The sequence below is a fragment of the Lentinus tigrinus genome, assembly GCF_003813185.1.
Source record: "Lentinus tigrinus ALCF2SS1-7 unplaced genomic scaffold L226scaffold_3, whole genome shotgun sequence".
Taxonomy (NCBI): Eukaryota; Fungi; Basidiomycota; class Agaricomycetes; order Polyporales; family Polyporaceae; genus Lentinus; species Lentinus tigrinus.
Window position 1 is genome coordinate 1,357,752 of NW_027137912.1, and position 23,876 is coordinate 1,381,627.

Genomic DNA, 23,876 nt, shown 5'->3' on the forward strand with positions numbered 1-23,876 from the left:
GTCATTGTGTGCGGCGTCCATTGCGGGAACGATAGTCAGCAACTTCAAGGTGGCGGTAGCGAGTCAAGGTAGTCAACGTCCTGCGCAAGGCGCGTGTCATTATGATTGACGCGAGTCCCGGCGCGAACGTGTCAGTAAATCTAATTGCTAGTCGTTACTAAGTGTTACATTACATACAAGCCTCACCATTTCTTATCGGGCGTTCGGAGTCGTATGTACAACATGTGCAAGTGACACCTCGTCTAGTACATGGAGTACCTCCAGTCTGACGGATCATCATCAGGGCACGACCCGGAGATCTCGTACTTCCGTCGCTTCCCGGAGCTTGATTCTTCTTCACGTTCGAATATCAGCGGTGGCGAGTACACGAAACTGAATTGGTGCCCCTCGAGAAGGTCAGCAGCCTTGTCGTGCCCAGACCATGCCTGACTACGTTGCAGTGCGTGCTCGATGGTGGCCAGGATCCGGTCGTATGACACGGCATGTTCTTCCACCACGCATAATTCCTCCAAGGACATTCTCCTCAGGGCTTCGCGCAGGTCGATGCGCTCAGAGTGTCGAACGTAGCGTAGTACTAACTGGTCCCGTTTCGAACGCCACCCGCGGCATAGTTCTCCGTTCCGCACCTGGGATGCTTCAGTAGCCACAGTCAGTCATGCCGCCGGCGGAGGTTCATAGGCAAGAACGTGAATGCGGTATCGCTCGTTGCGTCGTTTGCCTTGGGCTTGGCCAAAATTGTTTGAATCTGAATGTAACGCGACGATCATGTTGATGCGGCTGAGCCGGAGACTTGCACCGTCCCGGACCGGACCGGAATCGAATCTCACCCTTCATTGCCGAGCCATCGAGATTAGGGAACTGAGAGCTGCCAGGAACCATCGGCGCGGCCAAGTTTATCTTCGCACACGGACGACCATGTCGTCGGAGAAACGGACGACCGACGAGCAACGGGTTGCAGAGGAGACACTACTCCTGGAGCAGCCTGTATCGTCAAAGACTCCTCTCCGCCAATACCTATGGGTGCGTATGAATGGTGACTGCACTGCTTTCTGGTCTGACGTTACGTGATAACTGCCCCGTAGATACCTCTGCTCGTCCTCGCCCTCGGTTTCGACTTTGCGTACTTCTACCATGACTGGATTGCTCCCAAACTTGCACCGTCCGAACAGAAGAGTCCGGACTTCTCGTACCTCGCGAGTCACTGTGCACACATTCCGCCTATCTCTTCCGACTCTTTCGTATCTCGTCAGGACTCTCTTGCGCGCACCCTCCACTCTTTGAATGCCGCAGCATACATTGCTGAACCTAGTGCTAGCGCGGGATTTTTCGCCAACCTCTCAAGATCGCACTGGGGATTGTCCGAGCGCCCGCTTCTCCTCATAATCCAGCCTCAGACAGACGACGAAGGCACAGTGCGGGCCAATGTCTCCATCCTCACTCCATCATTTGAAGAGACCCGAGCTAAGATGCTCCCTATCCCCAGCGATGCTGGCGTTACATACACCGCTTGGCCCGAAGATGTGAATCCCTTCGCCACGGCACTCGCCCTTGTCCCCAACCTCGACGATGCTACCATCTATGTTGATGGAGATGTCAGGACCTTTGTCACGGATGGCCTGCAGAAGACCGCTCCAGGAGCCAAGGTCCTTAATGCTCCCGTTGAGGTCAAACGGCTACGCGAGCGCAAGAGCTCGGAAGAACTCGACATCATGAAATGTGTCAACGAGGTTGGCCCAACTTGCACTCACTCCTGAACATGCAACATCCTAACGTTCTCGCTCTATATCAGGTGACTGTACTTGCCATCCGTGCTGTCAGAAAGCATATCAATATTGGCATGCGCGAGTCCGAAGTGAAGCAGCTCATGCAGATTGCGCTAAGTGCTGCTGGGCTGGCCGACGCATCCTCTCTTGTTCTCTTTGGAGGTTAGCTGACGATCCTCCTGTCTTGCGAATTCGGATGATTCATCTTGTGCAGAAAATGCTGCCCTGCCCCATGGCGCTGGGACGGATCGAGCGCTTGGGAAGCATGACTTCATCCTCATTGACACTGGCGGCGCTCTCCACGGATACTACAGTGATACCACTCGAGTGCGTGTCGCTATCCGGCTTTGATGGCGGGGATGCTGACTAAAATTGGCCGTTCAGACCTTCGCTCTTGAAAGCTCAACCATTCCTTTGAGATACCAGGCCCTATGGCACTCCGTTCACGCCGCTCAGCGGCAGGCAATGCTCGTTGCCAAGAACGGTACTATCACTGCTTCAGTTGATCATGCCGCACGCAAGATCATCAAGGACGCAGGTTACGGGGAGTTCTTCACGCACAGGCTGGGACACGGTGAGACTGGTCTACCTCTGTGATACTCTCCGCTGAACTGTAGCACTCGTAGGCATAGGGCTGGAGGTCCACGAGTCTCCATACCTACGCGGTGGTTCCGACGATATCATCTTGTCTGGCCATACATTCTCTAATGAGCCGGGGATATACATCGAGGAGAAGGTGGGATTGACCGTCGTGCGCATGCCTCATTCACTCACTTCACTTCTGCAGGTTGGCGTGCGACTGGAGGACTGCTTCTACATCGACGAGGAAGGAGTCGCCCAGTTCCTCACCGAACGTGTCGGCGGGCAGGCCTCAAGTCCATGGAGTCCGTAGTGGATAACCCAGACATTCCTGTATGTAGCTTGTAGTCGTACAGACTATACCCATCGAGTGCATCGTACCGACTTACGCCAGTGTGAGCTGAGCTCGGATGTGCAGGCGAGCGGAGCGGCGGCCCGAGTGATGTCGTTTGGCGTCTATGTCGAAAATGTTGCAAGCGCAGCCGCCTGCTTTCACCCTGCACAGACCGAGAGCAGACTCTCTGCAGGACAGCAGCTTCTCTGGCTTGTACTCTCGTCAACAAATCTGTTACCAAAATGCCGTCTCCAGAGGAAGCTTCGACATCCACGCCTCCTCCCTCCGCTCCGGCGACCTTCAAGTCGCTCGGCCTGATCGACCCTCTACTCGAGGCCCTCGAGCAGATGAAGTTCAAGGCCCCAACCGACATCCAGTCCGAGGTCCTCCCCCATGCGCTCCAAGGTCGCGACATCATTGGTGTTGCCTCAACAGGCTCTGGAAAGACCGCTGCGTTCGCGCTTCCGATTTTGCAGAAGCTATGGGAAGACCCGAAGGGCCCCTTCGCGTGCGTGATCGCCCCGACGCGCGAGCTTGCGTTCCAGATATCCCAGCAGTTTGAGAGCTTGGGGTCGGCGATGGGCGTGCGCTGCGTAACCATCATTGGAGGCGTGGACATTCAGCCACAGAAGGTTGCGCTTGCGAAGAAGCCGCACATCATTGTCGCGACGCCCGGGAGGTTGCTGGAACACTTGGAAGAGACTAAGGGATTCAGCTTGAGGAATCTTAAGTTCTTGGTGCGTCTAGTTGTCACTCAGTGTTGTTCAAAGTCATGCTCATCCGTGGTGTTTTGGTGGTGTAGGTTCTGGACGAGGCAGACCGACTGCTTGACATGGACTTCGGGCCCAAGCTGGACAAGATTCTCAAGCTCATTCCCAAGGAGCGTACGACGTACCTCTTCTCAGCCACAATGACGACAAAGGTAGCGAAATTGCAACGTGCAAGTTTGTCCAACCCAGTCCGTGTAGAAGTAAACTCGAAGTAAGCCCGTCCCATGTCCCTCGCGTGTGCGTATCCCTGAATACGCTACCTCTCAGATACTCGACTGTATCAACACTATTACAATACTACCTCCTCATGCCATTGCCACAAAAGGACGTCCATCTCATCCACCTTGCCAACACCCTCGCCCAAAATTCAATGATCATCTTCACCCGTACTGTCCACGACGCCCAACGGTCAGTCCTTCGTCCTCACACTCCCTGCATAGAAGCTCATGTTGTATGCAGATTGTCCATCATGTTGCGTTCATTAGGCTTTCCCGCGATACCGCTGCACGGGCAGCTGAGCCAAAGTGCTCGACTTGGCGCGCTTGGGAAGTTCAAGAGCGGTGGCCGGAAGGTTTTAGTGGCGACAGACGTCGCCAGTCGGTACGCAGCGTTGTCGTTGAAATGTCATCTACTATGCTCATCACGATGTACTACACAGTGGCCTCGATATTCCCTCTGTCGACGTTGTCATCAACTACGACATCCCCACACATTCAAAAGACTATATCCACCGTGTTGGCCGTACAGCGCGAGCTGGCCGCTCAGGAAAGTCCATCACGCTCGTCACACAGTACGACGTGGAGCTCGTACTGCGCATCGAACAAGTCACTGGAAAGAAGATGGAGCTCTGGGCGGTGGACAAGGAGGAGGTTGCACTGCTGCGCGAGCGTGTGGACGAGGCGGGGCGGCTGGCAGTGCAGGAGTTGAAGGAACAGGGTATTAGGGGCGGGCATGGGAAGAAGCGCAAGCGGGAAGAGGATGGCGGGCATGATGACATGGATCGGGATGACGACGTGGTGGAGGCGGGCATGCCGAAGATGAAGAGGAAGTCGAAGGGGAGGAGGTGAGATGTTGCTCAGTGCTCGCCATGTTCGCGTGTGTCCATTGGTCGGTGCGCCTCCACTCTTTCCTACTTCATGAACATCAGGTCCGAACGCAGGACATATTTGTTCCCTTTGACAACTGGCGAGCCTTCGTGCAGCAAGCAATCTTTCCCGTGGCTGGCGAAATCATCGTGTCATTCCGAGTTCCTGGTACCCAGTGTCAGGACATACCGGTGTAGCAACGCGGTACCGCGGGTGAGTGGTGGAACAATACTTTCACAAGGCTTTCCTCTGTGTTCCTTGTAAAAGATTGTCTGCGGCGGAAGACGTCGTAGAACACGAAGAAAGGCTCCGACTCGGGTACGCACCTCACCACCCTCCACCCCATCTTCTGCTCCCGTTAGGTATATGAGCAACGTCCACTCCGATTTCGCGGCTGTCGCATTATCGCGCACAGAGTCGTCGTAGTGGGGTCCGAAATGCTGTCCCGGTGTGTACTTGTACACCCGGATATTCGAGTTCAGGGAATGTGGTGGGCGAGCGGTCGCTCCTGCAGGCGGCTTGACCGAAGCTGGATACGGGAATGCAGGTAGATGCGGCGCAAGAACAGCATAGAGTCTTTGCGCGAAGTCCACGGAGGATATTGACATTCGATCTTGTAGCTGATGATCTCAGTTTGCAATCCACACGTACGGTGGTCAGCCTTGCAGACGTACGGTTCACCCGATCAGCCTCCCCCCTCTTCTTGGGAGGCGTCAGCTCCAGCGGTAGGCTGTCAATAAACTTCACATATTTCTTGCATTCCTCCGGAGAGAAGAACTCCTGGGGCGATGATTCAGCTTGGGTCGCGAATCGCAGACATTCCTTGGAGGATATAACGGAGGACACCGACATCAATCAATAAGATCTGGTCGTCGAGTAGAACACGACACTCTATCCCTTCTTTAGGAGATAACTCGGGGAAGGACACTTGAGGTGGCTTTGATACAGGAGCAGGAGCAGCCGCAGGAGTTGCCCGGGTCTTTCTTGCCATGGTTCAGATAACCGTTAACGTTGAACTTAGGCCCGAGAAAGTCGGACTCGATGGGCACAATGTGTAGACCACAAACAACGCATTATATTGTTGCTTTGGTAAAACAAGTTAAAGTCACTTTGCCGGAGTGGTTAACGGGATCGCCTGCTATCAATAGCTGCTAGCGGTTGGGCTTTGCCCGCGAGTGTTCGAATCGCTCAGGTGACGCTTTTTTTGATCCTTGTCCTCTCGTTTTCCCTTCATTTCACAACGTCGAGTTTGCGAGGCAACGCCTATCTAGCACAAGGAAAACCTATTACATCCACCACAACCATGATGCAATACATAACTATACAAGATGAGGACAACGAGACGTCATGAATCTTCTGGTGCCCAGAGAACACATCGCCCGCTACCGTTGCCTGACGCAACGCGTTCAACGATGCTTGGATGGGAACAAGTGACTGCTTGAACGGCAGTGATCCTGGGGGAGTATGTTAGGAGCATCTTACGTGACGAGATGAGAATACGCACTTGCTCTTGTCAGCCAGCTTTGCGATGTGATCGCCCTGCCAGATTACGACGTGTTCAGCTGATGTATTTTGTGACATGAGAGACCGTGAATATACCCTGCAGGAGAAGATATCCAAAGAGTGATCCATGTTGGCGATCTGTTAATGAGCTTGAGAGACCGTATGCATAGAACTCAAGCCTAGTCACGCACCGTGAAGTGAGGATACACATCAGGATTCGGCGTCCACTGGGCCTTGAGGACGGTGAGCCATTTGCCCTGAGGCACGTCATCATTAGTCGAGCGCGAGGACACAGGCAGATGCGGAACAACATACTGTTTGACAATTGTGCTTGATCTGACTGAATGGCCGCGAGGACGAGAATGGGGCGTCTTTATCAAACCACATAGGTGGTATGTCCCATACTGATTATATCATTGTAAGTCATCAGAGACTGCCGTTGCAGCTCGTTGATTGCGAAGATGCACTCACGCCTGATGGTGTCGTCATAGCTAGTGCTGACAATGGATCGACCACGAGGATCCCAATACGCTGAGCTAACGGACTTGCCATGGAGCCACCGGGCACGCATGGTGGTCTTTCCATGTTTCGTCTCCAACAGTTTGTCGACGGCCTCCTTGTCCACTAGATTGGGGGCCCCGAGCATCACACTGGGAGCCCTGCCCTTGCTCTTCGATGGTGAGCGAGGAGACGCGGATCCAACGGAGTTCGGGGCCGAACGAAGAGTACGTCCGCTCAGAGTCTCGAGCATGCGGGTATCCCAAACCCTAAGGGGAGGAAATGGTTAGATATCGAGTCAACATGGGAGCAATAGAAAGTCCCACTTCAGTTCACGGGAGTTCGAGGCCGTGACGAGGAAGTGCGGGCGTGTTGGGTTGACACTGACACTGCCAATTTTCTGGTCCGATAGTTGATACCGCTTCGCGTGCGCTCGACCCGCTCGAAGATCCATATGCGTCAGCCCCCCGGCACCGTCGGATATCCACATCTCATGCCCATGCGGAGGAAGGTCGATACAGGTGATCAATTCGTCGTCAGTCGCGAAGATCTCTGTAGCTATCCCGGACGCCAACGAGAGGGTTCGGATGGTGCAGTCATATGCACTAGTATACACCTGCGATCGTTCGTTGAATGGCAGACAATCCAAGTCACAATAGATGAAGCTCACACTGAAGGAATCAATGGGATCGAACTTAAGAGAGGAGATGGACGATTTCGAGGTAGCTGGCCAATGCATTTGCAAACGGTAGTACTTGCCCCCTTCTCTGTCTTCTGGCGGCGGACCTCCGTCGTCATCATCTTCAGCGTCATCAATGGGGGCTCTTGCGTCCCAAATGCCAAGTTGTCCATGTTTGTCTGCAAGGTGGCCTGTCAAAGGGAGTCACAAGAGCAGTAGCCTCAGCCTCACCTCCGAAGAATATCAAATCTTTCGTCGGTTCGGGATGGTACGCGGCGCTGTATATTCTATCCTGGGTCACCTTCGCTCTCGCCACAATCTTCAGCTTGCCGAGCTTCTCCTTCAGCGCCTCCACTTCCGCTTTGTCTTGCTTGTCCTTCTCGAAAACATAAGCGTCGTCCCCACTAATGCCGCGAGGTCGTGGGGTCTTCAACACAACTTGCAAGGTTGCCCTAAGTTCAGAAAGTTCTTCGGGCGAGGCATCTTCTGCTAAAGTAGATAGGTCCAGGTCGTTGTGTCGGGGCCGCTTGGCCTCACGTTCGCGCTCCGCTGCTTCCAGACGCTCCTCCTCCTCCTGTCTCCGTCTGTGCTCCTCCTCACGCTGCAACCGCCCATCAGTGTCCGGAATCCTTCGGTATCCCAAACACCACTCACCTCGCGCTTCCTTTTTGCTGCGGGACTCTCGTTGGGATCTATAGGCGTTCTCCTGAGCCGCGAAGACTGGCGAGTTGGCATTGGGGGTTCCTTGGGCTTCTTGACGCGCGGTTGGACAGGCTTCGCGGCAGACTTAGTATGTTTTATCGACTTTATCGCAGAAGCTGCATCGGTGAGGCCGATCTGGGCCATAAGCTCGCGGTTTCGCGCGATCGTGGCCTGCCTCTGTTGCTCACTGCGAACCAGTCAGGACTCCTTAACCACTTTGCGTCAGCCATACTCACTAATCAGACGTATCCGACATGTCCGGCTCTATGAATAGTTGTCCTGAGGGGTCAAGAGCGTAGGAGGTGAATGGATCAGAAGGAGAACGATGTAGGGAGCGGAAGGGAGACGAGCGGCTGCGTTGCCGTGGCCGTCCTCGGGAACCGCGTCAGCGTGACTGCTATTTGCGCGTGGGGTCACACGTTACGTTTGGCGTCAAGGGGGTCACACACCGTCGCCGGGAAGGAAAGACGCGAACGAAAGCAATAATTTACAGCAAGAACAACCTGGTATCCTACATACTGGTATTGACACCCATATTCACGAAAAACGTACTCCGTCCACCTCGGGGCAATACAAGCACCTTCTCCGCACCATGCACCTGATGCGTCTCGCAGCCTGGAACAACGCTGGAACGCATTCGGTGTTCCCCGGGTATAGGCAACGCAGTTACCGAGATCTTGGGCAATGCGAGTTCTCCGTGATGGAGGGCAATGAGAGTGACGGGGGCAGTAAAGGTTGCACCGTCCTAGCAAGACCGTTCAGCACGGCCTTCCACAGTAGCCATGCTGCAGAGGACTTACCGTTGCCACGAAGTCTCCTCTCTTACGACCACTGACTAACCAATCGTTGCTCAAATCCTCAATGTCATACCGCATCAGGTAGCTCTCGACCTTCGTATCTTCTGGTGGTGCCCAGTGGAAGGACGTTTGAACTGTGAGCAACGCAGACAATGGTTGACCGGCGTATAGTGGGCGCGTGCGCTTCTGGGACTTCTCCACCGCCGCAGAGAACGGATTTTCCAATATCTGTAAACGGGCGGCAGCGAGGATCTAGGAACGGTGATGAGCAAATCCCGGGGCGGGGTGCTTGTTAACAGCACTCACGTGCATCTGGGGTACGTCGACGGGGATTAGAATCTCCCTCCATTCGCCAAAGGTGAGCGGGGAACGCTTGCTATTGAGAAGCTGCACAGCTGTTCAGTTGAGCAACATCAATATACGAGGCAGCGACTGACCTCCAGTGCTCGTTTCAAACCCGCGCCCAACTCGTCATCACCAATTGGAACACCCGGAACCACTAGTTCGCCAGTCACGCCATACAACTCGACCCACGACGCATCCATCTCAAGTGCTTGTACGAGCTTGTCGACCATGTCTTGACGTAAAGACTCAAGAGCAGGAGTCTCAGCGATGACCTCAGATACAGCATGTTCAATCAGCGATTCAACCTCTAAATCCATAGCGTTGTCAGCTGCTGAAAGAACCGGGGTGAGAAGAGTGGTAATGACGACCTTCTCGGAGCATCCGGTAGGATATCTGAAGCTTGAGTCCGTCTCGTGCTGGTGGCGTTTCAGTGCTGTGCCTTTCAGTCGCAGGGAGCGCTCATACCTTGGCCCTTGACCGAGTCCATCTGGAACAAGAATCGGCCCGGCTGAGCGGGAGTGATGGTCTGAAGCACACATTTCAGAAGTGATCCGGCTTCGACGTCAGCGGAGGACGAACCACGACGCTTGGTTTAGAAGTCATGCAGTTGGTGATCTTCACGCCCTCGGACTCGCCCTGAGACAACAGGTGTGTTGCGCGAACCCGGACATGTTGGTGCGATGTACTCGACAACGTAAACGCAGTGAATAACCGAGTCCCGCGGAAGAAGTCCTCGACGTTGATTGCCACAGGTAGAGATGTGGCCACGACCCGGCCGAGGCGCAGGACTCTTGTAATATCCGGTTCCGAGGTAGTGACGTACTCCACCGTGATATTCACTTTCTGGATGGAGGTGAGTGACACACTTAGGAGCCTGCAAGAAGGGCATGCCTACCATGTAGTGGTATGCAGATGCGTCCGAATGGGGAACCGCCGCAACGATGGTCTGTCCTTTCTTGAGGTCTAAAAACGTCACTTGCTCCGTGTCTGTACGGATGGGCGGCGCGTCTACGGACCATTCAGTCATGTTGTTCCGAAGCCCAAGTTGCCGAACGTACCTTCTCCGACAACTTCAGTCTCAGGGTATGTGAACGTGATTCCAGATGGTGCGCCAAGCTTGACAACTGCAGTGGCAATCTCGTTCCTACCTGTAGAGAGGACCACCATGACCTTCCGCGACGTCCCAAGCTCGACTGCATTGACGTGTCAATCACCTTGGATTGATCATGCAAGGCCTTACGTACTGAGGGGAGGCTGCTTGAGTTTCACGTCGAGCGCCTTGGAATCCTTGGGGATGTGCACGAGCGTCGGCATGTTGCCCGCGCGGATTTGCTTCGGGGTCTTACTATGCTTCCATTGGAACAACAGACGGGACATTGCGATCTGCGTGCTGAAGAGGCTGTACGTTCCGGGAGCAGATGACTGCCGCCACAACACATCTTCAGTTCAACTGTTGCATTCATGACATGCAATCACCGTACCGGGCAAAACAGCGTTAGCTCATTGCGACCCGGAGCTAGCCTAGATGCTTTGCTTGTGAATGTAATCCGGCTGTTCTCCCTTCCAGCGAGCTGCAGTTCGACTTCATCAATAGCGATCTCCTGCACTAGGTTGTTAGCTACGATCACTGCGAGTGGCGAAGGACACCACACGTACGCATGGAAGCTTATTCTGCACAACAACCCTCAAAAGGGAGCCATCGCGAGTTTCCGCGAGCTGGGCATCATGCTCCGCAAGTGACACTGAGAACGCGGGGTGGTCCGGGAATGGTGTTTCTGCACGGAACAACAGCGTGTAAGCAAGAACGCCACCGCGAAAACCATCTCCCCGAACCTGAGTCGAGCTCCTGAGCTGCTTCCTTCAGCTGCACGACGAGACCCTGCACGTACGCCACACTGTCCTCCTCGCTCATGAGCAGCTGCCTGCCCATATCCTCCACGTACGCCCGGAGGAAGTGCAGCAAGACATGGATCCATTCCCGGTCCTTCGGCTTCTCCGCGGCGGCGTGTATGTTCAGCGCGCGGTTGAGCATGAATGCTTCCAATGACGTCCAGCCGTGCGGTGAGTAGTGTGCGGGTAATGACGTGTACGTCGACAATGCGTTTGCCATGCGCCCGCGGTGACTGCATTAGGGCCGATGATCAGCGTCAGCGCTGTGATTTGGCGCATGGAAGAAGAGGCAACAGGAGGCGACGTACACGTCGAGGGCCGCGAGCGTGCCGTGCAGTTTCAGCGCGAATTTGCGGCGGCCAGCGCTTGCGTAGAGCTCGATCGCCCTGTTGGTGACGTTCACGTAGAGGTCATAAAGCGCGTCCTGATCTTGCAAGGAGGAAAGCAGTTCGGTACGTGTGATGGTCATGGATCCGCGCTTCGCGTTCGGATCCTTGTGGGCTGAATGGGAAGACGACGGAAGTGCCAGGGAGAACGGCGGTTTGTTAGGCAAGAACCCTGTTGCAATGCCCAGAATGTCGAGCTGTGAGCGAAGTGAGTAGATTTCATAGTGTTTGCGATGTCTTCACTATACCTGCAATCGAGCTAGTTCGACATGTTCCCCCTTGGCCGCATTGAAGGATGCAAGAGCAATCTTGTCCATTTGGAGGGTGCCTGCCCACTCGTCAGCCTGATCCACGACGCTTAGTGCAGAGGAGTAGATCCAGGACTCGATGAAGAAAGGAGGAAGCGTGTCCTGTGATGGCTAGTATCTGTACTGGTTCCGATCCTGACAGAAGATGATGACTTACCTCGACTTCTCGCAGAGTCCGTCCGAAGGTACTGAGGAAAGACGACGCTTTCCTACACAGCTCCTCCATGTCGCCAATTTTGCTCAGCAAGGCGCATTGTCTAGCCAGAAGGTATACTCGAAAGTCGAATACAGAGATGGTATTGGCAAGAATGAGGTCGCGATACGGCTTCTTCGTGACCGACAAGAGGGGTGCAGAGTCATCGGTAGGCATCGGTGTGATCAATGCTCCGAACCAAGATAGGTTCTTCTCACGGAGTACTTGGAAGAAGGTCGCTTCCAATTCATAGTATTGCTGAAGTGCATCCTCGTAGAGATTCATTCCTTCCAAAGAGTTTGCCACGCTTTCCTGCACGCATACATAAGCCTCGGGAAATTTGGCCCGCCTCATCTGATTCTGCAGCTCACCTTCAATATGAAGAACGTGCAGAAGTTCCAGCCAGGCATTTGCCTTTGTCCCTCAGAGCGCTTCACCTCTTCCTCGCGCTGTGTCAGTGCAGCGTCGAATGCGGACAAGACACCCTCCTTGACCTTGGTGACGAGGTCGGCCCAGACGGTAGGATTATCCTTGTCTGCACTCCAGACAAGTTGTACGCATCTACACAGAAGTTGGACAAGGGAGGACAAACACATGGACGAGCCAAAGCACTCACCTGTCCTTCCTATCGACGTTGAAATCCGCCTTAACCTTGTCCAGCACCGACGTCTTCATCTGGAAAAGTCTCCCCTGAGCAACGCTCTGATCCGGGCGGACGACATGCACGATGAGCCATTCCTGGTTCTTGCGCTGAGACACGGAGGCGTGCCATTCCTTAATCTGTTTACGCGTTTGTGTCCGGTATGCTTCACTGTCCTTCAGGTACCGCGTGAGAAGATGGCAGACAGACAACCAAGACAGCATTCACCTCGCAGATGAATATATACAGGTTGAGTAGTGGCTTGTCTAGCACAGTCTGTGGTACTTGTGACGCTGCCTGATCCTCGCGCAACGTTTCGAGAGCTACAAGCTTGACGTCGAGCTCTTGAATGGACCGCAAGGCATTCCTGGATGCAGACTTCCAATGCAGATTTCGAAGTGGCAGCTGAGAGGCAAGCGAGGCGTAGATTTGCTTCCAATGGTCGGTAGAGAGGAAGATGATAGGACCGGAGTATGTGATGGTGACTCGTTGAGTAGACATCGTGCTGGACGATCGCTCCGGGCAGTCGCAGAAGGTCGGCCCTGTCCACTCCCAAGTCCTGACAGCCCTCTGTCCCCCAACTCAGAGACAGAACCTCTCGAAACCACGATGTCGCAATCACTTAGACCAAGTATGCGCGAGACAAGACAGCTGTAGGTGCAGAGAACGAAGTCGAATACGCAGAGTCCACTGTCCGAGTCGGGTCCGCGAGACGGAGACGCGGCAGAGGCGCCTCGCGGCTGTGAGAAGTGAACAGGGTCCGGGCGAACGGAACAGAAACAATCGTGCGACAGCGACGTCATTGGCCAGTCACTGCTGCTGGGCCTGGTGCCAGTGCCGTACGCTCGTCGTCGTCGTCCTAAATCATCTTACGCCAGTTCCCCGAACACGATGGCCGCGGCCCGAGGTATATAAGCCCAGTTGACCCCCGGAGCCTCCGTCGTCCCCCTCTCTTCAACTGCAGCCATGTCCGTAAAGCTCGTTCCCTTTCTCCTGCACACGACCGCAGCCGCGGTCATGACATATGGCTACATTCACCTCCCGGATGTCGTCGCGAATATGCCCATGGCGAACATGAAAGGCGGTCATTTCCAGTTTCTCACAATCCAGGGGTACGTCTATCAAACCGTGCAACCCGGCCCCTACACTGACCGCTGTTCTGCTCATAGTTTATGCATTGCTTGGATTGCTATGATCCTGAGTATATGTTGTGATCTTGTACCCTCATCTAGTGAGTGCCTGTGTTATCGTGCTAATTCGCCGATACCCATCGTACTCCCAGGAATTTTGAAGAGCGCGAAACGTGCTTGCCTCATGAGTGCTCTCCCAGTGCGTTCCGTATACTCGCTGTGAGAATACTCCCCTACTCACCCCACGCTCAGCTCGCTATCGTTATATCCGTCGTCTATTGGACCTTGCTCCTTCTACTACCCCACTTAATCCTCATGGCAGATCCAAACGCGTCTGAGCCGACCTCCTCGTCTACTATGCCCGAACCGCAGCGCTTGCCACTCTCCACGGACCTTGCATTGCATGCGGCGCCCGCTATTGCCCTCATCATCGACTTCTATCTCCTAGAGCGCAAGTATCCAAAGACCGTCAGCCGTTATGGCTCCTTCGTGTTTGCCGCAGTCGTAGGCACATGGTACGCGTGTTGGGTGGAGTACTGCGCGAGCTACAACGGGTTCTGTGCGTAGTCCTCTATCATCTCATGTGCGCCCTCGACTCACCTCAGTCCCAACTTGCAGTCCCGTATCCGTTCCTCACGCAAAATCCGTTCAATGCTCGGGTCGCGATCTACGTTGGTGCGAGTACGTTCGCAGCCCTTGCCTTCATGGCCCTCAATGCACTTCATCCATGAAACGGATCCGAACCTCGTGGTATAATAATCAGCGTGTAATGTTGTCGGCGCTGTACTCGATAGTAGCTTAATGTTGTTGTGGGGGCAGATTGGAGGAAACGTCGCGTCGTCGCGTAGATAGGCGCTCAAGACGCGTCGAGAGATCTGCACGATCGAGATCTAGATTCTGACTCGGACTCGCCCACTGCACCAGTCCTTTCTTTCTATTCTACCACCATCTTGCCCACTCTCCTGATTCCAATCATGTCTGACATGCCAACCAAGCAGAAGCTATGGGGAGGCCGGTTCACCGGCAAGACTGATCCTCTGTAAGTATCCCTGAACGCTGTGAGGTTGAAGTATGACATGGAGTCCTCGAGACAGAATGCACGAGTTCAATCAGTCATTGCGATATGACCAGCGCATGTATGCTGCAGACATTGAGGGGTCAATCGCATACTCCAAGGGGCTTTCCCGCGTTGGGATCCTCACCACGGAGGAGCAGAAGAAGATCGAGGAGGGCCTACGCGCTGTAGGCAAGGAGTGGGAGCAGGGAACCGTGAGTGAATTGATTCTGTTGTACGGTGACATTCTAACCGTATTTTTTAGTTCAAAATTCAAGCCGACGATGAAGATATCCACACTGCGAACGAACGTCGTTTGACTGAGCTCATTGGTCCTCTTGGCGGCAAGCTGCACACTGGCAGGTCACGGAATGACCAGGTCGCTACGGACATGCGTCTTTGGCTGCTAGGAGAGGTCCGAAATGTTGAAAAGGGCTTGAAGGACCTCATCCGCGTGATGGTGGAGCGCGCAGACAAGGAGAAGGATGTCCTGATGCCCGGATACACTCACTTGCAAGTAAGTATTTTTCTCGACCTCTCTATTCCAAGCAACTCATGGTTCTCTGCAGCGAGGACAGCCAATTCGGTGGTCGCACCTTCTCCTGTCTCATGCGTTCTCCTTCCGGGCAGATCTCGAACGTTTGCAGCAGTTGATTCCCCGTATATCCGTCCTTCCTCTGGGCTCCGGAGCGCTCGCGGGCAATCCGTTCGCAGTGGATCGCGAGTTCTTGGCAGAGGAGCTCGGCTTCGAGTCTGTCTCCGAGAACAGCTTGTACGGAGTGAGCGACCGAGACTTCATCGTCGAGTTCATGATGTGGGGGAGCTTGGCCATGACGCATCTCAGCCGAATGGCTGAGGACTTCATCATCTATTCGACCGCGGAGTTTGGTTTCATTACTCTCAGCGATGCATACAGGTACACACCCTATTTCACACTCTCCGGGGCAAACTTAACGCGTTGATAACCCTCTCAGCACGGGATCGAGCATGATGCCACAAAAGAAGAACCCCGACTCGTTGGAGCTTCTTCGCGGCAAGTCTGGACGTGTGTTCGGAAACGTAAGTTGTCGATTCTTCACCTGCACCCCCGCTTCGGCGATCTGATCGTCGCTGTGCGCAGATGGCTGGTTTCCTCATGACGTACAAGGGCTTGCCCTCCACATACAACAAAGATCTGCAGGAGGACAAGGAACCGCTCTTCGACGCGATTGATACAATTTCTGCTTGCCTGCCAATCGCAGAGGGTGTCATAGCCACACTAGAGGTGCGATGCTTACTGCGCATGCTGTCGTGACTTCGGCTCATCCAGTCCTGCGACAGGTGCACGCAGACAAGATGCGGGCTGCGCTGACCATGGACGTCCTCGCTACGGACCTCGCTGATTATCTCGTCCGGAAAGGGGTACGTGGGCGCAGGCACCTCATTTTGCCTCATGTGCTCTCAAGTATATCTAACGCGCGTACCATAGATTCCGTTCCGGGAAACTCATCATGTCTCAGGGCGGGCGGTCGCGCTCGCGGAGGCGCGGAAGTGCCAGCTGAGCGACCTCACTCTTCAGGACCTGCGGGGCCTGCATGAGAAGTTTGACGAGGATGTAAGAGCGGTGTTCGACTTCGAGGCCAGTGTAGAGCGGCGGCAAGCCATCGGCGGTCCCAGCCGTAAGATGGTGGACCGGCAAATTGCTGTCCTCCGCAGTGCTATCGGAAACTAATTGAGCAAGTTCATGAAGGGGACAAAAGCACTCGACGAGTGCATGTACGATGTACTCTAGACTGGCCTATGTACCGAACTACGTCTCGGAATGTATCCTTGTCACATAGCTGACATACAAGCATGGGCATTGGCAGCGTTGTCAGTACCGCCGACACATGCGCGAGTGTCGGCGGTAACGCCAACCTCAGGCTGTAGGGCGTTAGCGTCTATCAGGTCTGCTGGAAAGGTCCCACACCGCCAACTCAACACTGCCCCTACCCGCCGCCCCCAACATATCCGCAAGCCCCCGCCAGTCCTTCTTTTCATACCCCTTCGTCGCTCTTGCTTGCGTCTTCTTCCGACCAGATTTGTCCGACCGTGTCCTGAGGTTGCCCACGCAGCATTGAGTGCTGTTGCCCCGGTCGCGCCACTATCTTCTCGTTTCCAATCAACAGCCGCTACGCATACTTTCACTACCGTAATCCACACTAGGCCATCATGAGCAGAGACAGACTTGCAGAACGCCGGGTGAGTGCCGAGTCTCTGTTCCGTGCACCATGCCATACAGGCGTGTCGAAAGCGGTGATTGGTGTGGGGAATGGAGTGCTGATGGAGCCGCAACATAGGCCCAGCAAGGCGGAGGGGGATACTACAACAACAACAACCAGTGCGTGTTTCCGAGCCCCCGTATCTCGGCCTCAGCGGGTGTTTACTTACCTCCTGGGTCTTGGCAGGAATGCCTACCAGATGGAGGAGCGCAACGACTACCGTTCGCGTGCACGGGTGAACAACCCCTACGCCCAGCAAGATGATGACCCGTCGTACTCGGAGCCGTACGTCCCCAGCACGACGAACCTCATCGGCGCCGGTGCCCGAGCGGGCGGCGGAGGTGGCGGGGACGACCTCTCTGCGCTGAACAGCGAGGTGCGTCGCAACCGCCTACGGTTGTCCGCGTAACGCCCGCTAAACCTGAGTTCTTGCCCGTTGCCGGCCTGTAGATCCAGAGCATTCAGGACTCCATCCAGCAATACAACGACAACGTCTCGCAAATCCAGAAGCTGCATGCGCGCCTGGTGGACACGACGGATGATGCGGCTGTCGAACGTTACAACCAGCAGCTGCAGGACCTTGTCGACAAAAACAGGTCGCTCAGCGACAAGCTGCGTAACAGGATCAAGGCACTCCAGAGGCAAGGTGGGAGTGGCCAGATTGGCATGATCCGGAAGCAGCAGGTGCGGTATCCCTCGCCTGTGCGTATGTAGTTGGACGGTATTCGCTGACTGTGTGACGCCACAGACTGAGCTGGTGAAGACGAAGTTCATGGATGCGATCCAGAATTACCAGCGCGTCGAGTCGGAGAGCAGGCAGAAGTACAAGAACCGGGTGGAGCGTCAGTACAAGATCGGTACGTGGGCTTGCCGCTGTGCTGCTGCGGTGCATGAGCTGATGGCTTGTGACTGTAGTACGCCCTGATGCGACACCAGAGGAAGTCAAGGCTGTTGTAGACGACGACCAGGGTGGCCAGGTCTTCAGCCAGGCGTTGATGACCTCGAACCGGTATGGCGAGGCTCGGTCTGCATACCGTGATGTCCAGGAGCGTCACCGGGACATCAAGAACATCGAAAAGACCCTCACAGAATTGGCCCAGTTGTTCAATGACGTGAGTATGCTTGCGATGCCTGCTAATATCAGATTCAAGGGCTAACGGCACCCTCCGTAGATGAGTATTTTGGTTGAGCAGCAAGATGAACAGATTACGCAGATCAACGACACTGTCAAGGAAGTCGAGAAAGACGTCGAAGTCGGGTATGTCGCTGCGATACCATGCATTTGTATAGTTGAGTTGACAGCTTTGCAGTCTCAACTACACGAACAAAGCCGTCGACTCCGCACGGTCCGCACGGAAGAAGCGGTGGATCTGCTTCATTCTTTGCCTCATCATCATTATCATCATTGTGATCGTTGTCGCGGTTGTCGTCCTTCAGAACCAGCACAAGTAGACGACGACCGGATCCTCGCACGCTGTGTACCATATCTTATGATTTCCTGGGACAATTCCGTAGTTCTTTGGCTTGAGCTCGCGATACGAGAGGGCATCTTTGCGTATTCTCCACGACGCGGACTTTTTGTGCCACCCCCCCCTCTCGGCCTTCCTCGCATTCCGCTATCTATCTATGGCACATTTCTCTAGTTCTCCGTTAATGGATATACGACGTCTGCATTGCGCTATTCGCACCGCAAGATGGCATCCGTTCACAGTATTCTTATTCCCCGCTCGACGAGCCACATCGATACCCCTATCATACGATGCAATCTACCAGACTATCGCAGGACGCACCGGTGTGGTCCCGTTGCGCCAAGGCGCGGGGATACTTCGAGGAGGGTTGCATGGGGAAGGCGCGACGTGTGGCAGATGGCAGCTGCGGTGCAAATGTCTAGGCGTCAGCAGATCGTACGTGCCTGTTACTCCACCGCAGATTGCTCGTTCTGGGCGCGAAGCCGCTGCTCCACAAGCCTAGCCCGTGGCATTTCGCGGACTTTGTGGCCAATCTTGGGAACTCGGGTTCGGTGACTGTGAGCGGAACTTGCCTCCAGCCTGGAGCGGACGGAACAACAACGGATGTCCGAAGCTTGAGGTCGGAGTCGGTTGAAAGGAGGACATTCGGAGGAAGGGGTGCGGACATCGCGAGGGTTGGCCGGCTGCAGGATCACGACAGCGGACACACACCATGAACTGGCCGCAACCTCGTTCCCTGTTGGACCCGGAAGCGGCGAGGCTGGCGGCGGATACTGGGTGTGCACACCGCCTCCGGAGGTCCTATCGCCTGCGGCTAGATTGATATTGTGACGACGGAAGAACGGAGAGCATCCTCTTCTCGTGGTCGTTTGTCAGAGTAGTCAGCTCTTAGTCACAGAAAGGAGGATCGTCGGGGCGAAGCAACGCGCGAGTGCACGAAAGAACGAGTGCGAAAATAATTGGTAGGGCGGGAGAGAGCAAGGCCGCGCCGACGGACGGGAAGCGTCGGAGGCGAATCGGGCCTCCCGATCTTTGTAATCTCGCTGCAACGCCTCCACGTGAGATCTCAGATTCATATCTCGAGCTGACGCGTCCCGTCCCACCCGGTATATAACCCTCCTCTCCCCGACCCCGCCCCTCCCAACCATTCTCCTCTCGGCCCACCCTTCCTCCCGTCCTGTGAGCCAACTCCCTTCTCCTGCTGTCGACATCGTGTGCTGACCCCGACCTCTTCTCAGAGCTTTACGTTCCCCGCATCCCCGCGCACCACACCTATCCGTCATGCCTGCCAAGAAGCGTTGCGAGTTCCAGTCTTCTGAGGCCCGTTGCAACCAGGCTGTCCTTCGTATTGTTGGCCAATGCCCTCACTGTCGTCTCCAGTTCTGTGGCGAGGTACGTGTCGTTTTCGTTCTTGTTCTCCCGCTGTGGCTGACCGCGATCCCCCTCGTTCCGCAGCATCGCATGCCGGAGCATCACGAGTGTCAGAATCTGGAGAGCTGTAGGCAGCAGGCGTTCGAGAAGAACAAGGCGAAGCTGGAGAGTGAGCGGACTGTGGCCTCCAAGATGGCGGCGGCATGACCTGCTCTATCCCCATACTCCCCCTTCGCCACCCCATCGTTCTCGACGCATCACACCCTCCTTCTCTGGGGATCGCGGGGCATGCCACCACCGTCCTGCCGCTTCTTCTTCTCTCCATCTCCATCTATCTTCATGACACTTGAACCACGGCGCTATCACGACACACGGACGCATGCTATACCACATATTAACTTGCCTGAACCTCCGTAACTCCCGATGTTGCCTCACCCCCTCCCCCATTTATAATCGCATCATTTGCTGCATCGGTGTCCATATGTTTTCATGTATTGTTCTCGGGTATTATCAATGTAGAGGTCATGACATTTCTCGCTTTGTGGGATTGCTACGAGTCATGTCGACAGCACTCGACTGTCCAATGGGCAGGCACGCATGCGACCTGTGCGTGGGGATGCGCTCCGGCGTCACAGGGGCAGGTCACACCACCTGTCATGCGACGCCTGTGCGTCGCTGTCCACGCCCACCCAGGCTGCTCTACGCTCGCCTCTGGCTCTATCATGGCACCAGTATATGCAACGGAACGTAACACGTTTGCAGCCATTGCGCGAGAGCGAGCACCGGATTTTGAGCGGTCGTTATGCCTTCGCCCCACACGCCAAGAATGGTAGCGGAGATGCCTAATCGCCCCTTCCCGGACCGCGTATAAGAGTCAGATCTGCCCCATCATCCAATTTGCACAACCCCTCTCATCGCGGCAGCCTCCCCGAAGACTCTGCTGCATTCCTCGACGTGTCAGTCAACCACAGTTGCCTGCTCTCGGCCACATCGCGACGGCAGACTAACCGCAGAGTGCCGTAGAGACCTCACCGGAACAGCGGAATTTCACGTGTGTCGGCATCGAGCAGCGATCGCTACCCCCGCACCTCCGCAAAGGCTAAGCACAGGTGAGCCTCGCGTTCCTTATAACGCTGACGAGATGGCGCGACTCGTCACATCCATCACGCTCTTGCTCACTGCTGTTATACCCTACCTCCGCGCGCCATGGCAAGAAGATTGAAGCAAGTCGCAGACCACCTGGAGTCGAAGATGTCCGAGACAGTCTCTGCTGGTGCGTCCTGCCTGCCAAGCCAATCACTATACAGGCGATTGTCAGGAGTTGACATCGCGTGTTTTGCCCCGCAGAACGTTGGACGGAGGTTCCCCTCGCGCCCCCTGATGCGTACGCGTCCCCGCATTTCCCCCCTTAAGCGTCGCCGGAACGCTGAACGGCGTGGTTTAGGATCTTCCAACTTACCGCCGCCTTCAAGGCCGATACCCACCCCAACAAGGTCAACCTTGGAGTCGGCGCGTACCGCGATGACAACAGCAAGCCGTGGGTCCTCCCCGTCGTCAAGAAGGTACGTCCTACGTTGCCCGCCCTCCCACTCTCGGGGATAGTCAGATTGTTCCAACCCATCTGGCCCCTACAAGTAGTAATCCCGCCCACGGTCATGCGAGATGCGGTACCGGCTCTTGTTATTGGAGTTACGGCATGGCACACGCGTCTCGCGCGAACTCTGGGCTACTCTGAGATGCCAGATTGAGCTGGAATGGTCGAGCACCTCGGCACTCATTGACAGGATGCTGACGATGTGCCCGCAGGCGAAGGAGATCCTGGCGCACGACCCGAACATGGACCATGAATACCTGCCCATCACCGGTCTGCCCGAGTACACGTCGGCCGCGGCGCGTCTCGTCTTCGGGAGCGATTCCCCTGTCATCACGGAGGAGCGCGTTACAAGCGTGCAGACCATCTCTGGGACGGGCGCGAACCATCTCGGCGCACTGTTTTTGAGCAAGTTCTATCACTGGAATGACAAGCGCGTCTATGTGAGCGATCCCACCTGGGGTACGTGTCCTTTTCCCTCCCTTTCCGCGTTTTGTTGGCCGCTGGCGGGGTTAAGGGGTGCTGCGGGCTGACATTGGTTGCGGAGATGACTGACGTATGCTCAACACAGTGAATCACCACCAAATCTTCCCGTTGGTCGGTATTCCTGTTTCAACGTACCCCTACTATGATCCGCAGACCATCGGACTCGCCTTCCCTGCCTTCCTGGAGGCGTTGAAGAAGGCGGCTCCTCGCTCTGTCTTCCTTCTGCATGCCTGTGCCCACAACCCGACGGGCGTTGATCCAACGCGGGAGCAATGGGGCCAGATCGCGGACGTTATGCTCGAGAAGGGCCACTATGCGTTCTTTGACAGCGCATATCAGGGCTTTGCGAGCGGCAACTTGGACAATGACGCGTGGGCGGTGAGGGAGTTTGTCAGGCGTGACGTCCCACTGCTAGTGTGCCAGGTACGTGTGGTGATGGAAAATGATGCCGCCCGCGAGGTATAGCTCACGCAGCGCTCGCGGCATCTTTGCAGAGCTTCGCGAAGAATGCCGGACTGTACGGCGAGCGCATCGGAGCGTTGCACGTCGTATCTCCATCGAAGGAAGCGGCTACCCGGATCAAGAGCCAGCTGTCTGTGCTGGCCCGGTCTGAAATCAGTAACCCCCCTGCCCACGGCGCGCGTCTGGTAAGGTTCTGTCCGAGCGATTGTATTGCCCGCGTTTCGCTGATAGATGGGATTGCGCCGACAAGGTTTCGCTCATCTTGAACGACCCGGAGCTGTTCGAGGAGTGGAAGCGGGATATCAAGACGATGTCTGGGCGTATCATCGAGATGCGCAAGGAGCTGCACAGGCTGCTCACGGAGGAGCTGAAGACGCCGGGGAACTGGGATCACATTGTGAACCAGATTGGGATGTTCAGGTACGTGTGCTTGCTTCCGTTAAGGGGCGTGTGCCAGAGTGGGGTAGCAGGGTGCCTGCATGTCAAAGGCGGGAGGGGTGTGCGTGCCTGCGGATGGACTCTTGTGTGTCCAAGGAGGTTGGCGCGGTGTATGGCGGGCAATGGGAGTGCCACGGTGCCGGTGCCGGGCCGTATGCCGCCTCACGTGGGATGGTTTGCGGAGGCGTGGATGCATGCTCGCATGATGGCTCCCGCGAGGAGGGAGGCGGGGCCCACAGCGCACCGCCAAGGCGCGGCCGGGAGCAGAGTGGATGGTGGAGGGATACGGACGCATAAGGTGCGATCTGGTTCCCTTGGAGCATCAGGCGTTCCGAGGACGCAGTCTGCAGAGCTCGAGACGATTGATGAGCGGCGGAAGGATGATGCATGGATGATGTGCTTGTTGCCGGAGGACGGCGTGATTGGCAAAGGCAAAGCGTTTGAGCGGGCGCGGGGGCTGCTGATAGCGGCGACAGGAGGGCTGGGGCTCGGCTGAGAGGGAGTCGCTGACAGAAAGCTTGATATCCTGTTTGCAGTTTCACGGGGATCTCGCCTACGCAGAGCAAGGCGCTGGTCGAGAAGGCACACATCTACCTGACCTCGAACGGGCGCATTTCGATGGCCGGGCTGAACAGCCACAACATCCGGTACTTTGCAGAGTCGCTCGACAAGGCCGTCCGTGGGCAGCTGTAGCTGGTGGGGAGGCGGCGGCGGAGGCGGGGCCGGGGCCGGGGCCGGGGACGGGAAAGAGGCCGGGGTTGCCGCGGGGGACGGCGGAGGTCGCATAGGAACCGAGTCGGAACGGGATAAGCAGAGGATAGGGCAGGATTTGTAGAATAGAAGGCGTGGGAAATGACGTTGCTGTTCCTGGATAAAGTCTAGGCCGAAAGGGGCCGAATGGGGCAGGAGTGACATCATGGGTGGGTGTGTTGAGAAGGATGGTTCCGCATCATTTTCAGAGCACCACCGCTGCCCTCTGCGTCTCACTCTCTCTGCGACGGTTTCCCCTTCCCTTTCCTGTCCGGCCCCCTGCGTCTTCCCTCCCGCTTCCTATTCCTGGCCGCCCCCGACGACCCCGCTGCGTCTCCTCGCTGCTGCCCCCGTCGTCGCTGCCCCCGCCCCCGCGCTCGCCGTCCCCCGCCCCCGCCCCGCAGTCTGCAAGC

General features: G+C 55.8%; 10 protein-coding genes and 1 non-coding gene across 11 annotated transcripts; 8 read left to right on the forward strand and 3 right to left on the reverse strand.

Annotated features, from left to right (window-relative positions):
* Nucleotides 1-902: 902 nt before the first annotated feature.
* L226DRAFT_500543 (peptidase M24) lies at nucleotides 903-2,727 on the forward strand. The gene is made up of 7 exons (XM_067677775.1): nucleotides 903-1,020; nucleotides 1,083-1,727; nucleotides 1,790-1,925; nucleotides 1,978-2,090; nucleotides 2,148-2,337; nucleotides 2,390-2,499; nucleotides 2,551-2,727. The coding sequence occupies exons 1-7, from the start codon at nucleotides 916-918 to the stop codon at nucleotides 2,653-2,655; spliced, it is 1,404 nt and encodes a 467-aa protein (XP_067540805.1). The 5' UTR covers nucleotides 903-915; the 3' UTR covers nucleotides 2,656-2,727.
* A 122-nt stretch (nucleotides 2,728-2,849) lies between these two features.
* L226DRAFT_478823 (DEAD-domain-containing protein) lies at nucleotides 2,850-4,667 on the forward strand. The gene is made up of 5 exons (XM_067676814.1): nucleotides 2,850-3,413; nucleotides 3,479-3,657; nucleotides 3,714-3,854; nucleotides 3,906-4,046; nucleotides 4,105-4,667. Exons 1-5 carry the CDS (start codon nucleotides 2,919-2,921, stop codon nucleotides 4,511-4,513), a joined length of 1,365 nt encoding a protein of 454 aa, XP_067540806.1. The 5' UTR covers nucleotides 2,850-2,918; the 3' UTR covers nucleotides 4,514-4,667.
* On the reverse strand, nucleotides 4,104-5,538 carry L226DRAFT_550305 (uncharacterized protein). The gene is made up of 5 exons (XM_067682742.1): nucleotides 5,382-5,538; nucleotides 5,206-5,311; nucleotides 4,858-5,144; nucleotides 4,721-4,803; nucleotides 4,104-4,666 (listed from the first exon to the last, which is right to left on the reverse strand). Exons 1-5 carry the CDS (start codon nucleotides 5,520-5,522, stop codon nucleotides 4,576-4,578), a joined length of 708 nt encoding a protein of 235 aa, XP_067540807.1. The 5' UTR covers nucleotides 5,523-5,538; the 3' UTR covers nucleotides 4,104-4,575.
* A 97-nt stretch (nucleotides 5,539-5,635) lies between these two features.
* Nucleotides 5,636-5,729, forward strand: L226DRAFT_t26. Its single transcript has one exon. It is a non-coding gene; the product is annotated as a tRNA-Ser (tRNA).
* Nucleotides 5,730-5,757: 28 nt separating this feature from the next.
* On the reverse strand, nucleotides 5,758-8,244 carry L226DRAFT_500551 (WD40 repeat-like protein). The gene is made up of 11 exons (XM_067677776.1): nucleotides 8,150-8,244; nucleotides 7,866-8,100; nucleotides 7,443-7,812; nucleotides 7,203-7,390; nucleotides 6,859-7,148; nucleotides 6,506-6,801; nucleotides 6,350-6,438; nucleotides 6,226-6,291; nucleotides 6,131-6,172; nucleotides 6,036-6,070; nucleotides 5,758-5,985 (listed from the first exon to the last, which is right to left on the reverse strand). The coding sequence occupies exons 1-11, from the start codon at nucleotides 8,167-8,169 to the stop codon at nucleotides 5,877-5,879; spliced, it is 1,740 nt and encodes a 579-aa protein (XP_067540808.1). The 5' UTR covers nucleotides 8,170-8,244; the 3' UTR covers nucleotides 5,758-5,876.
* A 125-nt stretch (nucleotides 8,245-8,369) lies between these two features.
* L226DRAFT_530410 (uncharacterized protein) lies at nucleotides 8,370-13,188 on the reverse strand. The gene is made up of 19 exons (XM_067679854.1): nucleotides 12,701-13,188; nucleotides 12,449-12,648; nucleotides 12,204-12,393; nucleotides 11,797-12,144; nucleotides 11,580-11,741; nucleotides 11,254-11,528; nucleotides 10,889-11,178; nucleotides 10,712-10,830; nucleotides 10,537-10,656; nucleotides 10,300-10,477; nucleotides 10,114-10,248; nucleotides 9,951-10,063; nucleotides 9,635-9,898; nucleotides 9,521-9,581; nucleotides 9,424-9,471; nucleotides 9,148-9,362; nucleotides 9,017-9,097; nucleotides 8,714-8,962; nucleotides 8,370-8,658 (listed from the first exon to the last, which is right to left on the reverse strand). Exons 1-19 carry the CDS (start codon nucleotides 12,971-12,973, stop codon nucleotides 8,425-8,427), a joined length of 3,555 nt encoding a protein of 1,184 aa, XP_067540809.1. The 5' UTR covers nucleotides 12,974-13,188; the 3' UTR covers nucleotides 8,370-8,424.
* A 136-nt stretch (nucleotides 13,189-13,324) lies between these two features.
* Nucleotides 13,325-14,455, forward strand: L226DRAFT_195280 (uncharacterized protein). Its single transcript, XM_067672787.1, has 4 exons — nucleotides 13,325-13,584; nucleotides 13,642-13,801; nucleotides 13,855-14,161; nucleotides 14,221-14,455. The coding sequence occupies exons 1-4, from the start codon at nucleotides 13,439-13,441 to the stop codon at nucleotides 14,331-14,333; spliced, it is 726 nt and encodes a 241-aa protein (XP_067540810.1). The 5' UTR covers nucleotides 13,325-13,438; the 3' UTR covers nucleotides 14,334-14,455.
* A 121-nt stretch (nucleotides 14,456-14,576) lies between these two features.
* L226DRAFT_454747 (argininosuccinate lyase) lies at nucleotides 14,577-16,367 on the forward strand (the record flags this gene model as incomplete). Its single annotated transcript, XM_067675201.1, has 8 exons — nucleotides 14,577-14,641; nucleotides 14,697-14,871; nucleotides 14,922-15,173; nucleotides 15,226-15,572; nucleotides 15,631-15,715; nucleotides 15,777-15,920; nucleotides 15,977-16,057; nucleotides 16,125-16,367. 8 exons carry the CDS (start codon nucleotides 14,577-14,579, stop codon nucleotides 16,365-16,367), a joined length of 1,392 nt encoding a protein of 463 aa, XP_067540811.1.
* A 173-nt stretch (nucleotides 16,368-16,540) lies between these two features.
* L226DRAFT_195002 (t-SNARE) lies at nucleotides 16,541-18,701 on the forward strand. The gene is made up of 8 exons (XM_067672786.1): nucleotides 16,541-16,876; nucleotides 16,981-17,015; nucleotides 17,083-17,272; nucleotides 17,353-17,580; nucleotides 17,645-17,753; nucleotides 17,812-18,008; nucleotides 18,069-18,149; nucleotides 18,207-18,701. Exons 1-8 carry the CDS (start codon nucleotides 16,847-16,849, stop codon nucleotides 18,537-18,539), a joined length of 1,203 nt encoding a protein of 400 aa, XP_067540812.1. The 5' UTR covers nucleotides 16,541-16,846; the 3' UTR covers nucleotides 18,540-18,701.
* A 945-nt stretch (nucleotides 18,702-19,646) lies between these two features.
* On the forward strand, nucleotides 19,647-19,943 carry L226DRAFT_454356 (nuclear protein; the record flags this gene model as incomplete). Its single annotated transcript, XM_067675176.1, has 2 exons — nucleotides 19,647-19,757; nucleotides 19,821-19,943. The coding sequence occupies 2 exons, from the start codon at nucleotides 19,647-19,649 to the stop codon at nucleotides 19,941-19,943; spliced, it is 234 nt and encodes a 77-aa protein (XP_067540813.1).
* Nucleotides 19,944-20,735: 792 nt separating this feature from the next.
* L226DRAFT_530414 (aspartate aminotransferase) lies at nucleotides 20,736-23,488 on the forward strand. Its single transcript, XM_067679855.1, has 9 exons — nucleotides 20,736-20,845; nucleotides 20,954-21,009; nucleotides 21,084-21,120; nucleotides 21,181-21,298; nucleotides 21,543-21,789; nucleotides 21,899-22,236; nucleotides 22,308-22,460; nucleotides 22,526-22,695; nucleotides 23,250-23,488. The coding sequence occupies exons 2-9, from the start codon at nucleotides 20,988-20,990 to the stop codon at nucleotides 23,404-23,406; spliced, it is 1,242 nt and encodes a 413-aa protein (XP_067540814.1). The 5' UTR covers nucleotides 20,736-20,845; nucleotides 20,954-20,987; the 3' UTR covers nucleotides 23,407-23,488.
* Nucleotides 23,489-23,876: the final 388 nt, after the last annotated feature.

What these genes read in the sequence shown, in the direction of transcription:
- L226DRAFT_195002 (XM_067672786.1), top strand. Translation starts at nt 16,847, where the DNA reads ATGAGCAGAGACAGACTTGCAGAACGCCGG. An exon ending in GCATGATCCGGAAGCAGCAG is followed by an intron (nt 17,581 to 17,644) that starts GTGCGGTATCCC and finishes GTGACGCCACAG; the next exon opens with ACTGAGCTGGTGAAGACGAA. An exon ending in AAGTCGAGAAAGACGTCGAA is followed by an intron (nt 18,150 to 18,206) that starts GTCGGGTATGTC and finishes ACAGCTTTGCAG; the next exon opens with TCTCAACTACACGAACAAAG.
- L226DRAFT_195280 (XM_067672787.1), top strand. Translation starts at nt 13,439, where the DNA reads ATGTCCGTAAAGCTCGTTCCCTTTCTCCTGCACACGACCGCAGCCGCG. An exon ending in CAGTTTCTCACAATCCAGGG is followed by an intron (nt 13,585 to 13,641) that starts GTACGTCTATCA and finishes TTCTGCTCATAG; the next exon opens with TTTATGCATTGCTTGGATTG. An exon ending in CGCGAGCTACAACGGGTTCT is followed by an intron (nt 14,162 to 14,220) that starts GTGCGTAGTCCT and finishes CCCAACTTGCAG; the next exon opens with TCCCGTATCCGTTCCTCACG.
- L226DRAFT_500551 (XM_067677776.1), bottom strand. Translation starts at nt 8,169, where the DNA reads ATGTCGGATACGTCTGATTA. An exon ending in ATCCCATTGATTCCTTCAGT is followed by an intron (nt 7,149 to 7,202) that starts GTGAGCTTCATC and finishes GAACGATCGCAG; the next exon opens with GTGTATACTAGTGCATATGA. An exon ending in TGGATATCTTCTCCTGCAGG is followed by an intron (nt 6,071 to 6,130) that starts GTATATTCACGG and finishes GTAATCTGGCAG; the next exon opens with GGCGATCACATCGCAAAGCT.
- L226DRAFT_530414 (XM_067679855.1), top strand. Translation starts at nt 20,988, where the DNA reads ATGTCCGAGACAGTCTCTGCTG. An exon ending in CCCCTCGCGCCCCCTGATGC is followed by an intron (nt 21,121 to 21,180) that starts GTACGCGTCCCC and finishes GGCGTGGTTTAG; the next exon opens with GATCTTCCAACTTACCGCCG. An exon ending in AACCAGATTGGGATGTTCAG is followed by an intron (nt 22,696 to 23,249) that starts GTACGTGTGCTT and finishes TCCTGTTTGCAG; the next exon opens with TTTCACGGGGATCTCGCCTA.
- L226DRAFT_500543 (XM_067677775.1), top strand. Translation starts at nt 916, where the DNA reads ATGTCGTCGGAGAAACGGACGACCGACGAGCAACGGGTTGCAGAGGAG. An exon ending in CTCTCCGCCAATACCTATGG is followed by an intron (nt 1,021 to 1,082) that starts GTGCGTATGAAT and finishes ACTGCCCCGTAG; the next exon opens with ATACCTCTGCTCGTCCTCGC. An exon ending in GGATATACATCGAGGAGAAG is followed by an intron (nt 2,500 to 2,550) that starts GTGGGATTGACC and finishes TCACTTCTGCAG; the next exon opens with GTTGGCGTGCGACTGGAGGA.
- L226DRAFT_550305 (XM_067682742.1), bottom strand. Translation starts at nt 5,522, where the DNA reads ATGGCAAGAAAGACCCGGGCAACTCCTGCGGCTGCTCCTGCTCCTGTA. An exon ending in GGAGGCTGATCGGGTGAACC is followed by an intron (nt 5,145 to 5,205) that starts GTACGTCTGCAA and finishes ATCAGCTACAAG; the next exon opens with ATCGAATGTCAATATCCTCC. An exon ending in ATGGGGTGGAGGGTGGTGAG is followed by an intron (nt 4,804 to 4,857) that starts GTGCGTACCCGA and finishes CTTCCGCCGCAG; the next exon opens with ACAATCTTTTACAAGGAACA.
- L226DRAFT_478823 (XM_067676814.1), top strand. Translation starts at nt 2,919, where the DNA reads ATGCCGTCTCCAGAGGAAGCTTCGACATCCACGCCTCCTCCCTCCGCT. An exon ending in TGAGGAATCTTAAGTTCTTG is followed by an intron (nt 3,414 to 3,478) that starts GTGCGTCTAGTT and finishes TTGGTGGTGTAG; the next exon opens with GTTCTGGACGAGGCAGACCG. An exon ending in ACTGTCCACGACGCCCAACG is followed by an intron (nt 3,855 to 3,905) that starts GTCAGTCCTTCG and finishes TGTTGTATGCAG; the next exon opens with ATTGTCCATCATGTTGCGTT.
- L226DRAFT_530410 (XM_067679854.1), bottom strand. Translation starts at nt 12,973, where the DNA reads ATGTCTACTCAACGAGTCACCATCACATACTCCGGTCCTATCATCTTC. An exon ending in TGCAGAATAAGCTTCCATGC is followed by an intron (nt 10,657 to 10,711) that starts GTACGTGTGGTG and finishes AACCTAGTGCAG; the next exon opens with GAGATCGCTATTGATGAAGT. An exon ending in GGACTCGGTCAAGGGCCAAG is followed by an intron (nt 9,472 to 9,520) that starts GTATGAGCGCTC and finishes AAACGCCACCAG; the next exon opens with CACGAGACGGACTCAAGCTT.